The sequence below is a fragment of the Colossoma macropomum genome, unplaced genomic scaffold (genome assembly GCF_904425465.1).
Source record: "Colossoma macropomum unplaced genomic scaffold, Colossoma_macropomum, whole genome shotgun sequence".
NCBI lineage: Eukaryota > Metazoa > Chordata > Actinopteri > Characiformes > Serrasalmidae > Colossoma > Colossoma macropomum.
In genome coordinates, this window is record NW_023494790.1 from 26,147,578 (window position 1) to 26,163,954 (window position 16,377).

At 39.0% G+C, this 16,377-nt stretch overlaps 1 protein-coding gene across 2 annotated transcripts in view; it reads right to left on the reverse strand.

The window, feature by feature from the left end:
- The window catches only part of LOC118809455 (urotensin-2 receptor), a 50,462-nt gene extending 39,211 nt beyond the window's left edge, over positions 1-11,251 (reverse strand). For both annotated transcript variants that reach the window (XR_005007369.1, XM_036572799.1), the window contains exons 1-2: positions 10,704-11,251; positions 9,104-10,195 (exon numbers count right to left, since the gene is read on the reverse strand). Coding sequence is in view for 1 of the 2 variants with exons in the window: in XM_036572799.1 (XP_036428692.1) it covers positions 9,105-10,195; positions 10,704-10,755 (1,143 nt within the window). In the remaining variant the exon portion in view is untranslated. The remainder of the gene's footprint in view (positions 1-9,103; positions 10,196-10,703) is intronic.
- Between the last annotated feature and the right edge of the window lie 5,126 nt (positions 11,252-16,377).

Here is a 16,377-nt window from a genome sequence, read left to right on the forward strand (position 1 = left end):
TATATGAGTGATGAGGGTGTCAACTCTCTGTAACAGCTTGACCTTGGGTGGCTGCAGTGTTCTACTGCACTGGGAGGTGGTGTTGGGGGGGTAACAATATAGGCATGCTGGGTGTAAAAGGGTGATGAAAAAAGTCACTTTCTCACATGAGAATAAACTACATTCGCACTGTCTACTTCAAGGACAAAAGCTAGCCGATTCATCACACAAACGAGAAAAAGGAGCACAGTAAATCCATACTCCTGTAAACACTGATCAATATCTCAGGGTCCAGACCTGGGTAATCTGACCAGGTGCTAATTAATACATAATAATACCTTTAAATGTAACATAAGTCGAAGTGTAAGTGGGCGAGGTAAAGAGGCTTAACATGTAGGTCTGGGGTCACTGGGAAACTATTTACAAGTGAGTGTGGAGAGCCCTATAAACACAGCCAGCTGTCCCAGGTCAGTCAGTGGACTGCCCTGGTTAACAGGTCCTCTGTGCACCAGCTATGTGCTTAATTTCCAACAGCTTTTTTCCAACTCCAGCTATAGATTCCTACAGTAGACGAACGCAAAGGCTTACCTTATGAAAAGGATCTACACCTTTAAAAATAAAGGTTCTTAAATGTTTTTTAGCTTGGACATACTGTTTCTTGGCAGGGGTATTAATTGATATAGTGGATTGAACCAGTGGTTCCCAATACAGTCCTCAGGGCCCTTAGACAGTCTACATTTTTGCTCTAACCCGACTCACAAAATCTAGGGATGAAGGAAAAATGTGGACCATCTGGGATGCCCTGAGGACCGAGTTAAGAACCACTGGTACAGACCTTTTACATTATGTGGAGGGTCTTTTAACTTCTTCACCCTCACACATCGCATTTACAAAAACTGTTCTTTACAGAATGAAGGTTTTTAATGAGGCAAAAAAATAGTTCTTCCTTTTTCATCATCTTTATGTTAAAATGTGAAGATTTCTATAATAACCCATTTAATATTCCTGCAGTACCAAATTATAGTTATCTGTAATATAGAAGTGTCCTGGGCCCAGTTTCACAACAGTGAGAAGTAAGATAAGTTTTAAATCAGTAAGGGTTGTGTTGGCTAGTAAACTAATAAATACATTAGTCAGTGCTGTGGAAAGTGCCAAGCAGGAGGAGAGAATATAAATTACGTTGTTTGCTAAACTCAAAGCCAAAAGTACTTTCTTTGCACACAAACTATGTAAAACAACCACTCTCAGACTGTTCAGTGCAACGTGTGTGTAACACAAACTAAAGTGCGTTTGAGGAACACCGGGGAGTCTTTCACAAAGCAGGATTTCTCACTGGATAATTTAAGCCAGCAGCTTTGCCAGAGGATTGTCCATTAGGAATGTTTATTAGCTCTTGTCCTGTTGGACAGGCTTGTATTTTTTGGCCTAAGTTATCATGATAACCTGCTGTGTTAAATACACCCACTGGTCAGCAAACCGCAAAATGTGTTATCTCCCATTGGACTAATAAAACCAGTAAATGGAAGCAATAGAAGCACAGATGACCAAAGCCAGTTTGAATTCTTTGTAAGAGATGAAATTCTGAAAGCAACAGAATAAGAATGAAACTTCTGGAAATGCAAAAAAAAGATCTTCTGCTCTTAATAGCAAGCTACTAGCAAAAAAGTTTCACTGACATTGCTATATATATGTTTGTGTGTGTGTGTATATATATAATGCCATCCAGTCAACTAGTAAAAAATTTGCTGTCCTGAAAAACTAGTAATAAACATAGTTTGCAATAATATTGTTTGTAAGCATAGACATCATTATAGAGAACGTACATTTCACTTTCTGTTTATTCTCACCGTGAAAACTGTGACAATTTATTTTATGTGTATGCTGATTTCCAGTTATTAACTAATGAATGCTCATACTGATGAATGCAAGTCAGTCAAATCTCTACCTAATAGAGATGACTGCTTTCATGCCTCAGAAATTTAAAATTGAAATTTGTATTCAACAACAGCTTGAATGGCAGCTGAGAATTACTTTTGAAATATTTTTACTCTTCATTTAACTGGAGGGATAACCTGTAAAGGGCATCATTACAATATATCATTAGTACTGGAAGCATACTGCATTCATTTGACTGACATATCTGTCCATATCTGGACATATCATGCATGGTTATCTGTGGTACATATTTAAAGTGTTTTAGATTCACATCTCTACCTGTTTCCACTTCCCCTTCCCTGGGTCTTTCAACTGCAAGACTTTCATTATTTACTCTAGGCTGATCTCTGCTCTACCACACAACACTTTCTATTTACCTCACACTCAGGGGTGCTTTAAGGTACTCGTGGGCCCTGGGGTGACTGGTGATCATGGGCCCTAGGGATACTGGTGGCTGTGGGCCCTGGGGCTACGTGGTCGTGGGCCCTAGAGCTACTCATAATCATAGGCCCTGTGGCTACTAGTGGTCGTGGGCCCTAGAGCTACCACTTGTCATGGGCACTGGGGCTACTCATGGGCCCTATGAGTGTAGTTAAAATCCATAAAATCAGTACAACTTCACACGACACATCTGAAGTCTCTCCCCACTGATGTGGATTACTCAGATTTTAGTAAGCATAGAAAGAGGTAGCCACATGGCTAACAATCTGCAGAACCTGAAGGGCATCAGAAAAACTCAAAAGCTTTGTTTTTAATGAATTCCACACACCAATGCAGCCAATCAGTGACTTTCAGCTTCCAGCGCTGCCCTTCGTTATCTCTGTATTACTGCATTAACTTGAACCCAGAACCAGACCACTAAAAGCCATATGGTCAAGGTTTGAAATTTGTACTGAAAAGGCAGTCAGTTGTAAGTGCTAATCACCTTTTTCGCCTCAGCTAACGTTCCAAGCCTAGTCACATTTCACCTTGTAAATTTTAGCTGGAAAACAGCGAGTTAGAGTGTGCAGAGTAAGTTAACTGATACCAAATGTGATAAATTCACGAAATTTATCAAAATTGATGTTCAAAAAGCTTGATTCCATTAAAACCATATGAGTACAGCTAAGACATAAAATAGAAACTTATCCTGAACTTTGGATGAACTTGAGCTCATATGTGTTATATATGCACTCTGTCCAATCTGTTGTGTGATGCGGTGGGATTCTCCACCGGTGTGCGGCAGAGTGTACTCCATAAAACCATTAACGTCACCAAAACAACCGTTTGCCAAGGGGCAAATAGGCCACTTTTCTTAACTAAAACACTGCAGAATTGTTTAAATGGAACAATAAAAAAGCCTACCTTACCATCCTCACTTCTCCTTTTCTTTGCTTACATTTAGCTGGAAGTACCTGGTTCCAAGTCAAATGCATCCAATATGCGTCAGGGCATGGATATGAATGACATGTGCAGAAGGACAATTATTGGTGTTTGTGTGTTGGTGGGTGGAAAAGAAATTAATTAATCTTAATAGCCAATCAGAGGCCCTGAATGACTCTGTGCTTCTGGAATTCAGCCCAGGTGAGCTGATGTATTGAATCAGCCCTGCTAACATCCAGTAATCTCCTCAACTCATAAACATTTCACCATGTTTTGGATAACTATTTCTAATTCTGCATGTCTCCTACATATTCTTTATGCTCTTTCTTCATTGACATTCTGAGTTATTAAAGCTCTACTGAATGAGCTTATGTGCCTATGCACCCATTTCTGATTACCAAACAAAAGGCAACAATTCTGCACCCATTTTTCAGGGAAGCTGATAGAAATACGCATCACAGGACATCCTCATACTTTGGGATTACAAAAGTCATAACAGTTCATCATCCTGCAATTGTACTGCCAGTGGTTTCTCAAGTAGGGCTAAAGAGCGTCAGAGAGAGGCCATGCAGGCTATGAGCTCTATTGATCTGGGTCCTAAAGGGATCCAAACCAGATGAACTTGCCACTGTATTAATGACAAAAGAATTGTGTGATCTATGACAAATCCTTTTTCTGAGAAACAGGTCGCAACTTCCCAAAGTAACAAAATAGTCTGATCAATAGGGCCTTATGCCAAATACATGTGTGAGAATGGCTTTTCACAACTGACTAACCCCTTAAGAACCCAGGACCAGCCTGCAGGTCCAAGCTTCCATTCCTCACTCTATTACTCATGATCAACTCAGTCAGTTTGCATTGCTTTACAAGTACTTACTAAATAATAAGCCTTAGGATGTAAGGGGCCTGGGATTTTAAGGTGGTTAAAGAAAGTGTTATTTCTGGCTCTCTGAACTGTCCATTTCATCTGAACCTGGAAAATATTTTTAAAAAATCAGCCTTTCAGGCCCACATTACAGGATTTTTGAAATCTCTAACTGGTGTTCAAAATGTAAGAAATCCCACACATGATGACATGTTCCACTAATTTTCCATCCTTGCCTTTACTATGATTTCCACACACTTTCAGATAATGATCACGAGCCGGCCAGCCAGCTTTGGATCTCGCAGAATTTCTCTGTTAGTTGAAAATAAACATGGCAGATGACCCCAAGGCAAAAAGCTGTTTTTTTACAACATTGATAGGGAACAAAAAGGTTTATCCTACTTTTAAAAGCAATTGAAATAGCATTATCAATTTGGAATTTGCATAAATTAAATTTTATCCTTCCACTCAGCTCAACTTTGCTAGATTGAGACTTGTGAAACCTCAGCTTGAAAAAAAGTATTTGCAGTAAGTATTGCAAGTAAACGCAATATTTAAAGGAAAGAAGGAAAACAACTTGAAACAATTGGCTAGCATGTAGTTTGGACAGCAAGTATGCTAGCTGATTTGTCAGCTAATGTAGCTGAAGTTTTATACAAACTTACTCAAGCTGGATTAGCTAACATGCTAGCTAGCTAGCTAGCATACTTGTTATACAAACTACAAGCTAACCAACTGCTTTTATGTTGCTTTGTCTCTTTCCTTTAAACACCCTTACTGTTCTTTAGCCTGGAGGTTTTTATAAAAGGTTTATTGGGGGTTTATCTTTGTATGATACAATGCCTGCAAATAAACTAAACTAAAATTCTCTACTAAAGACTCGAGACTTGACACCCAGCCCAATCTTGCACAGTCTGATTAATGATTTGGGAACATCTCTGCTCTGTCCAACTCGACTCTATCACACTTGACTCTATCCCGCTCAGCTCTGTCCAGCTCAGCTTTCATTGTTTGTTGTTTTTTTTCATATTTCACATGTGATGTCAATGCTGTGTTTCATATGAGAGAATCAGCTCCCCCCAGCTGCACAAGATGCTGAATCAAAATCAGGGAATTCATGATTGTTAGTAGACTGGAGTGGCCAGAATTGAATTGTACACAACAAAGACCAAAGAACAGTCTGGAAAGATAATTGTTTAAGACTGAAATCGAGACACTTTTTGTGTTCGTCGGGAAGGATGAATCAGCTTCAAAACTGGCCTGCAGTGTGGGCCAGGCATTAACTAGTATCTTCAGGTTAGTAACGCATTCACAGCAATTACAGGAAAATTCTCGAACAAGGAACAAGGATCTTTTTCTCTTTTGATGTGATAAGGAAGGTAAAATGGTGTAATATGTATGCAAATTAAGAATGAGCAAATTTACAATTGATACCATGCATGAGATCTGTAGAAGAGAATACATTATGCTTCCATTACAAATGGTGACCTTTACAGGTTATGAACTAAATGAGAAGTAACAATATTAATAGCATTTTAAAAACTAATTTTGAGCTGCCATTCAATCTGTTTTGGAGTAAAATTTCCATGTTAACTTTCCCAGGAATTAAAGGCATCCAATAGGGAGAGTGTTGACCTTCATTGGCCTGTATGTGCATTGATGTGTTAATATCTGAAGGTCAGCATCAATTTTCACAATGATAAAATTGACTAATCTAAATGATCTATAATAACAGACAATAGAGTTACAATCCAATTTTAACTTGAAAACTTTAATCAGATACTTTTATGTGCGATAATTATTTCATACATCTTCATTGTTCATAACTGAAACGTTGCAGAAATACATGTAGATTCGCACAGCAGGGCAACTGTAGAGGGCCAGTTATATTTAGATTGGTAGGGCCAGAGGTCATTCTCCTGGCAGTACTCCTGGACTTCCTAAACGCTGGCCACATGCTCCACTACAGTCAGATTTTCTGGATGCACAACAGCATGTGTGGGTCTGGAGTACTGCTCATTTTTAATCTCTTATTCTGCTGACTGGCAGTGTTAAGCAGGATAACTTAAAAAAAAGTGATGGCTGGATATTAAATACACTGTCCTAAATGTTTTCAATAACATATTCCATTACAAAACATGGAAAGGTACCATATTCAGACTACATGTAGAATAAACATTGATAAGACACATATGAAATCCTCTGCTGTTGTAAATTTGATGTGACTGTTTCTCATTGTTAGTAATTTCTTTATGTAATTCTGTAACGTACTATGTTTAGTGAAAAACAAATCCTTGCAAATTTGACTATAAAGTAGGTAGCTATTTGATTTAATGGTGTTTATTTAACTTGCCACAAAATGCATGTATGAGTCCAGTCCAAATACAGCACCAATGCTTAGCTTATCTCTTATGAACATACCCATTACTGAGGAGACTATTCAGTTCAATCATTATTCAAAATAGTAGCATGATCATCAAAGTGATTTATCAGTCTACTCAGGCTTTAGCAGAGCTCACTAACACTGAAATTAATAACTGATTATTTCATTGATTTATCAGTCTACTCAGGTTTTAGCAGAGCTCAGTAACACTGAGATTAATAATAATCATCACATTGATTTATCAGTCTACTCAGGCTTTAACAGAGCTCAGTAACACTGAGATTTATAACTGATCATCACATTGATCTATCAGTCTACTCAGGCTTTGGCAGAGCTCAGTAACACTGAGATTTATAACTGATCATCACATTGATTTATCCGTCTACTCTGGCTTTAGCAGAGCTCAGTAACACTGAGATTTATAACTGATCATCACATTGATTTATCAGCCTACACAGGCTTTAGCAGAGCTCAGTAACACTGAGATTAATAACAGATCATCACATTGATTTATCTTTCTACTCAGGAAGTTAAGTGTTTGTGAAGAACACTGTTTTTAGAGTATGACTTTAGACACTGTGTGCTGATGTTAAATTAGTTCATAAACAAGTATTGATTGTGTTTTTTAAAGATGGTATTTTTTTTATTTAGTGGATAAGTATTCTAAAAGCATTATCCTAAAAATGTAAAAAGTAACTGTATTCTGAATACTGCCTTTACAAAATTCAACTTGAATTGAAGACAGACACTTAATTTCTGTGTTTTGAATACATATTCCAAATACTCTGTATTCCATTACATCCCATCTGTGCTGACTGATTTCCTCTACCAGACTCCATAGGAATGACACTGCTTCACATCCCTTGATCTCAACTACTTGGATTGTTTTTACTGAGTTTAATTTATTTTCACTTTTCAGAGGAAAATTGAATTTTTACGGAAAAGAGGAAAGAATAGTAAAAAAGAAAAAAAAAACATGGATGGAATGTTATTTATTTATGAGAAAATTGTGTTTGGGATTTTTTCCATATTAATATCTAACAGAGTGTAACTGATTTGATCTGTACCATTTTTTTGCAGAGATCACCCACTGTGAGCACTTAAATATTTCACAGTCTGATTATAAATAAAGCAATAGGCATAAAACAGCCTGTCTTAAATACATATGAAATAATCATATACTTTACATAAACAGCTGAATAAAATAAAACAGGGAAGAAGAAGGAAATGCTACTGCCGAGATCTTACCATAACATTTGGAAAGTAACTTGAAAAATTATATAATAATGTAGGGCAGACAAAATATTGAAAACAGAACAGTTTTTAATCCATGGCATAAACCCACAATGTGTCTGCACTACATTCTTATGGTCACCTGAATCACTGTAATAAACTTTAGTGGAAATACAGCTGCACTGTTGAGAATCTAGTTGTTAAAATTTCATCATGACCAATATACTCCTTAAAAATAAATAAGATTTACTAATGCTAGCATGTCTTTTGTCATTTTCAACGCTAAAATAAATTCTGGCATTAACATGTACTGTTTTTTCCACATTAATAATGTGACACAAGGTTTGTTGGTTTTCCCTAAGTGATTTTTGGCAGTATTACTATAGCACACTACTGTTTTTATGTGCACACACATAATATTCTCTATACAAAATCCTCATAATCCTTCAATTTGCAACCTTGTTAAGGATTTACACAAGTCTACCAGATAATTCTAATCTCAATATTATCATAAAGCCTTTGTCCGACATCTGGATTCTGAGTTGTGTCATGTCCAAGTCATCTTGATGGGATTCATTTGGCACAGAACTATAAAAGAAGCTTTAATTAATATTAATATTTTCCCATTTGTTTTCTTTTTTTTTTTAACAATCAACATAGTGACATACATAAATGACGCACCTTGACACAAACGGAATTAAAAAAGAACGTGAACAACAGTGCAACCAAACTCTTTTTAAAATCTGCTCTGGGAAAGTCTAAGAAAAGCTCTTTCTATCTTGTAAAATAAGACATGTCCCTATGAATGGCTGACCATGTCACACTGCATGTTGTTTCCTGAGGTTATCTGGGAACATGTTGCTCTATTTGTGGTGGCGGTATTTTTGCGGCAAGTGCTTGAGGCAGAGATTCAAAACCCTGATTGCTCTCTTTTGCTTTCCTTTTTCCTCACTTCTTCATTCACTTGTACTTTTCCACCAAACCCTAGATCTTCCTTTTCTAGTCATAACAAAGCCTTGGATAACAAATCATTTTACAGAAAACTAGACTTTGAAAGAAAAAAAAAACCTCAAAGGTGCTTCAGGCATACAAGATACTCACATCTCAGCTGCAGTTGATCTCTGCTGCAAGAGATGATATAAAAATCAGATGCACTGACCACAGAACTAAAATAGTCTGCCCATAGATAGAATCAAAGCAGGTACATTCAAGCGAATGTGAATGTAAACTAAAGGAAATTTGGTTGAATTCATACTGATTGTCTGGACATTACTCAGAACCCAGGCTGTCTGGCGGACCGCAACTCCAGGGATGATATGCTCAGGGAGAACAAGGCAGGAACCTACCTCACAAACTGCTGTTGTTGATGCGTGACGTGTGCGTGAGCACAAAGCTCTCCGTGCATTGCTGGCTGCTGGAGGACAAGGAGCGGCGAGGTGACCGCTGGAAACGGTTCCTTCTGTTGAAATAGCTCCCGGCCGTCCAGGTCCTCTGCCTCTTCCGAAGGTATTCCTTGTAGTTCTTGGTTAGAAGGGTGTAGAGGAATGGATTGATGCAGCTGTTGCTGTAGGTCAGGCAGGTGGTCAGGTAGTTGATATTGCGCCTGGCCTTGGTGGACAAGACCATCTCAGGCTTGAACTGGCCCAGGAGCTGCCAGATCCAGAAGGGCAGAAAGCAGGCCCAGAAGAGGAGAACAATAGTGAAGATGAGGTACAGCACTTTGTGATTAGGCAGCTTTTGAGTCTGCTTAAAAGTCTCTGTCTGTGAGATCCAGTAGGTACGTGCCAGGCAAATGTAGAGGTAGCCGATTATGACCCCTGGAGCTACAATGCTGGTGCAGAAAAGTGAAGAGATGTAAATCTTGTAAGAAAGAGGACTCAGCGTGGTCTGACACATTGACTTGGAATTTTCTGTCTTGAGCTCTACATCAATGATCATGGGAAGGGTTAGAATCAATGAGGCCGTCCACACTAGCAGAGCAATGGCCTTACGGTAGCTCTTGGAACGTTTTACTGTGTCCAGAGGCTTGAGCACAGCAAAGTAGCGTTCTGTGCTCATCACAGTCAAGGTGAAAATGCTGGCATGCATGGTGAGAAAGTCCATACTAATGAGAGTCCTACACCCTACATCACCAAAGTACCAGCCCTTTAAGAAGTGGGTGCACACCACAAAGGGAATGGTCAGCAGGTAGAGAAGGTCGGCCATTGCCAGGTTGACGATGTATATGTACATGGAAGCAGCAGAGCGCATGGAGTGGCACATGACCACCAGGGTGTAGATATTTCCTGACACGCCCACAAGGCACACGAGGGACAGGATGGTGCCGATGGTGAAGGTAGCAGCCATATCCTCAGCAGATGCCTCTACTGGAGTCTCAGTAGCGTTAGGAATCCTATCCACCATCGCCACCAGGGACTCCACTGATACGGTGGTCATCTCTACATAGCAACCAGATAAACAGACACACATAGTGAACAAGTAGGTAAAAGTTAAAAGGGTGTTCTGGAAAGTTTGAAAGGCTACCTACAGTTCAGCAGAACACTGTCAGTACAACCTTTAAGTCAGTAAGTAAATACACTAAAAAAGTGCAATAAATAAGCTTTAACAGTGTTTTATTCTGAGAATAGAACTGAAATCAACAGCGTGAGAACTGTGGAAATGTGGATATTTTTTTCTGTTCTATTAGATATTTAAAATATCAGTGAAATTGCAGGACAACTTTTTGTCAAAGCTTAATTAAATTTCTACTCTAAGGTCACTGAGCTAATTTACTGAGCGACCAATGTCATTAGGGCAAAGGAACACTGGATATTTTGAACAAGACCTCTTGCCCCTTAATTAACAAAGTCCTTATCTTATGTGCCCAAGCTGTGCAGCGAGTATTTCGGACAAGAGACCTGACAGGTCAAAATGAAATGTCATTTTAATCGAATAATAATGTCTTACCTTGTTTAATTCCCACAGACTTTGTGGCTCCCAGCAAAGAGTGGTTTAGCATTTATAATGAGCCCGGCGCACGCTGATCTAAGTCATGATATCTCTCCCAGTAGTCATTCCAAAATCCCGGAATTCCATTTGAAATATACCAAATATTTGGTTCCAGTTAGCGCAGAAAAAAAAAAAAAGAAAACGAAAAACCCAGAGTGGACTAGAGCAACATGGTCATTGTGTCAGAATGCGTAGTCCGAGTGCCTCAAATGAGTCATAGGCAGGTGCTTCAGCTGTTGTGGAAAAACTTCTGGTCTTCTTCAGCACATCACCTACTCCCTCACGGGTCCTGATGGCAGATCTTAGCAGAGCATTATGTGTTCAAAAGAGGTCATAAACATGAAAGAATCGGTAAATAGGGGAAAAAGCCAAATTCATCTTGGCTGGATTTGCCCAGGGAGACGAGCACTTTGAGCTACAGCTGGATTTTGAAATCCTCTCTTCCACTGACAGAGTGCGTGCCTGTGAGGGGTAGAGGGAGGAGGGAGGGAGGAGGGGAGAGAGAGAGAGTGTGAGAAAGAGAGAGAGAGAGAGAGAGAGAGAGAGAAAGAGAGAGAGAGAGAGAGAGAGAGAGAGAGAGAGAGAGAGAGAGAGATAGAGAGAGAGAGAGAGTGAGAGAGAGAGAGTGAGAGAGAGAGAGAGAACAGCTCACACAGTAACACAGTGTGGGAGGGGAAATGAGGGTGGGAGGTAGAGTGAGAGAGAGACAGAGAGATCGAGAGAGAGAGAGAGAGAGAGAGAGAGAGAGAGAGAGAGAGAGAGAGAGAGAGAAAATAAGACGATTGGGGGGGTGATGAGGGAGCAAGGATTGTGAGAAGGTATTCCGGAAATGAGTGTCCTTCCCCAACGCATACTATAAATGAATGACAAGTATGTGTGCCTGCCGGTCCTGTTACATGACAACCCTACACCTTCTGTCCACCACTTCTTTTGTTTTTAATCGTGAGGACAATGTTAACGGCTGTTAGTTTTGTACTTCAGTAAAATTATTATATTGTCTTTCTATCAAAACCTCATAACCTTTTGTTTACACCATTTGAAAACACAAAAAATGGTCATTACATTGTATGAATGTGATAAGCATGATGAATGAACGAATAGAAATGCTCCTAAACCTTGTTACATTAAAGTACTACAGCGTCAAAAATGTTTTCCTTCTCCTATACGTTTCCATTTCAGAGATTTTAACTATGACTATGTTTATTATATGTATTACTTTAATAAACATTTTGCATTTTTACTTCACTATCCTTTTATTTGTTTTAGGACAAGCAGTCACATTTTTCCAGTTTTGCATTTCAAGAATAATATTTATGGAGCTTTTTCTCTATAGCCACAGTGCAGACTTAGCCTGACTGAATGACTTACAGTTGTCCTGTCTTGCCATATTCATGGTGGTATCTGTAGGATACTATAGAAGCATGACTGCAGAATTTTTACCTATTTATAATGGTTACTTCAAAGGCTCAAAGGCTGCTCTAGCAGTTACCGACAATTATAAAACAAATAATTCTGGTTCGAAAATCTGATTGTCTAAGTCATGTTCAAAGGTCCATGGTTCCCATATAGAAGAAAATTATTTGATCATAAATTTGCTCATATTAAAACTACACATGAAAAACATGTAGCGTTTAACAAAAGTGCTATTTTAAATATCTAAATAGATGCCAGTATATGTAGATATATGCCAGTATATTAAAAATTTGTGCACACATGGACTAAATATATGTTATAGTGTGAATACTTAATATTTACATGACAAATATTTTGAGAAATCTATGTAAATATATTCCCTTTGCATATGGGTTCCTGGGCAATTGCTCAAAACCAGTGATTGCCAGGGTGGTCCTCAGGGCCCCCAGTGCGGTCAACATTTTTGCTCTGAAGGAAAAATGTGGGCATCTGACTGGGTTGGGAACCACTGCTTCAAACTAAATACATGGTTTGGCAAAAAACTGTTTATTCTGATTATTATTAATAATAATAAAGAATTATTTCTTTAACATTTGTGTGTTTTATTATGTTGTATGTTGTCACCCTTTTATAAGCCACACAAGTCCATGTATTACAGTGATTCTACTAAGGGTAAGTGGGGTTTAGGCACAGTGCAAACAACACCTTACCTGTGATAAAATCACTTGTAATGCACAGCCTTGGGTGGCTTATAGCTTTATGAAATATCAACAGGTTCATACATTTTGAGAGCAAAATGAAAAGGAAAAGGACATTTGAGCTTTACTAAATGTATGCACAGATAAAGAAAATTCACTTCAATCTAAGGTATCCAGAGAGAGTGTCCTGTCTTATTAAACTGTCATTCACATGCTGTGATGTGAAAGAATGAAAATGACCTTTATACCACTAACTGATATGTTTGTACCGCACTTGCACTAATGCTTCCATCCTCCTTCTGACATTTACTGCAGGAGGGTTTGGAGGAAAGAGGCAGTAATTTGTTTGTTGGTAAGAATTGATTCACTTTTACAAATGACATCCCTGTTTCCTGCAGTTCTATTTGCATGCAGTTTGCTATTAATGCTCCAGCAGGATAGGAGGATAATGAGCACTTTCTGTCTAGTAGTTCAACTATGAGCATTCTAAGCTGATACTTAGCAATGCATGACAGAGATCCTCCCAGGCAACAAAGAGGGGCAGCTTGCTTGTTTTTAAATCTCTGGTTCATGAGGTGTACAAGCATGTGTGATCAGGAGAGATTGGCTGTGATGATCAGCCAACCAACAGATGTGCATTCAATTCTACCCTCCATCATCAGGTATTAAGTCTTTGCAAATGTGCCAAAACACCATCTCAATTAATGAGAAACCATGAACCAGTGAAAAGGTCAGAGCAAAAGCCAGAATACTCATTTGGGAGTGTGTCAGAGAGACCTCAAAGCAATCAATGGAACCAGGCTTAGCAAAGGACACGTCAGGACCTGAGCTTCTGTTCCGTTTCAAGAGAGCCGGATCAACTCAACTAAATTAGTCACCAGTAGACATTATAGCGTTATATCCACCTTGAGAATAGTAAAATATTCAAGTCAAACCATGGCCTTGTTCCCTCCATCTGAATGAATCCACTGAGATATGTGTTTGAGGACGATAATTTGGTCAAGTTTGCTTCATTGAATTACACACAATTCAAAGGGTTTGAAATGAGATTTTGTGGAAAGGCATGCAGCACCTAGCTGACTGAGATAAGACATAGATGTGGAATGTGAGCAGATAATAGCTTCTGGTGCTCAAGGCACATAGCATCCATCAAGTATATGTTTTTTTTCTTTGTTTTTTGGGAGTGTTTTTGGATTATTTACTATGCAGGTCGCTGCCCTATGAATGTGAGCTCACTTGTTTTGCGAGAACATCAAGCTCAGGTCCAGCATTTCTTCTCAGCAAGGAGCAAAGGTCATCTGTTAACTCCAGATCAAACACAGTTTCAAACAAGGGAGCTATTTAGTCCTCAGTATGAATTTTTGATGTTTGTACTTGGACTCCAGACTTTGTAGAGCGTAATGTTCTTCTGTGGCTTTGAAAATCACATCTGGAGGCTGTCAGACAGACATTAATTATAGCTTGAAACCCCACCCCCCCAAAAAAAAAAATAAATAAAGTGGAGAAAGTTAGGGTACTGGCAAAAAGAAGTAAAAAACAGCAAGTAGTGGGCAAGACGTCATATGTTATATCTTTAATTTTAAAAGCATACTTACAAATGCCAAAGTTGGAAAGTCTAGCCAAGCAATTCTTAAAACACTGAACAGAACCGTTCGATCAGTGAGACAGAAGACTTTCTGAGTAGTTTCTGAGCGACATCTTCAGCATGGTCTTAACCAGCCAGGATGTGAGGAGCCTGGCCTGGCACTAATGTGGGTTGTATTGCACTGAACTGAGAGGTATTTGCCTGACGAGATGTCACTCAGCCCTTATGATTATAACATAAGGATGTCAATGCGAGAGCGAGAGAAGTTTGATAGTCCAGATTAAAGTTATATGAGGTCATCCACTGACCATTTTTTCTCTCGTTCCCTCATATCGCACATGCTCCTGCAGACCGAAGCACAGACACACTCTCTCAATTAAGGCTGACAAGCCAAGTAAGATTGGGAGTTATATTTGCTGATAGGAAAAACAGATTCTGTGGGAAGAAACCTGAAGCATGTATGTAAACAAGCCCAAGCTGCTCTGCTTAGCCTTGGAAAAAACTGCTAAATCCTTGTTTTTTAGACAAGGTTATTTCTGAGCAGGACTTACGCTGACATCCAATGTTTGTTCTGGTGTAGAATCATTTACTGAAGTTGCCAAAGTTGAAAACTGGTAGCGTCTAGATTACAGTCAGCCAGGATGAAGAGGTGGGCTTTGACTGACAGTGGGGAATTGCCTCACGAACGCAATGTTCTGAGGTTCATGGAATGTCAAAGAGAGTCACATGCAGCTATGACTTTGACCGAGTGCTACTCTTACACTTAATGTCTGTCCAGAACGTCTGCTGATCTTTTCTTAACCTTCTGTAATGATATTTTAATTACTGTAGCCCCCCTACTGTGCAAATAGCTGCACAAACAAAGACTTATGTCCACAGTGGCCTTGAATTCTGAGAGTTTCTTGCTCCAGTGCAGGATTTTCGCTAATTAGTTTGAGCCATGGTGTCATATTTCTGCTCTCTCTGCTGCTGTGTTCCCAGAGTCTTCCCATAGCCACCACCTCTGTGTCAATGCAGAGCAAATCCCACAGGACTGCTCACTGTAAAATGATATTGACTGTGTTAGTGTTAATGGCCTTTGACTGTGTGCACTTGTCTTCACACCACTTACTAAATATAACTGATGGCATCTTTCAATATTCCCTGAAATACTGAACATTTCAGTAGACAGAGATAGACTGAGGCTTTGTGCATTTTTTGAAGGAGTGTCAGGAGGGGGAAAAAAAAGACTGTGATCTTGGAGTTAATGAGGTGTGTGGTAAGCACAATGTAACACCATGCTGCCCTCTAGCACATGGCGGGATAGCAGTGCAGTTATGAGCCTGACACATCCCTAAAGGCCATTCTCTCTTCTTGAAACAGCATCATAACATATTCAGCACTTGGTTTCAGCCCAATGCCAAAACCATCATTATACAGAGTTTGAAAAGAAGGACTATGCAATGTGTTTTGCTTCACTACTACAAACACAGTTCAATCATGACTCCACCTCAAAGATTAACAATAGATCAGGCAGAATACTATCCTGCACAGCAAATATATATATATATATTCTGACCCCAGAAAAAAGTGAATAATTTTTAAACTAGTTATCTCGTTTTTATTTGTGCCAAAAGGTCTCAATATAATAGAAATAACCCAATAAATAAAACACAGTGTTTTGATGTTTTTCTTCACCAAGCAGCCCAGTATTTACAGTTACGACCCAATACCTGCTTTAGCTTATCAGTCCTTCATCAAAAGGTCCGTATCATGTGCAATTTTCAGATGACCATTTTACAACCTCTCTTAATCCCTTAGAATCAATGTCAGAATGGGTAACTCGGAAAGTCGGGAGAAGTCCTGGTGGGCTGGTAGCTTTTTTGGGCCAGTTCCTGTAAGCTAATGTATAAACTCATGCAAGCAGCTAATAACAGTCTTGAGAGTTTAGCATATA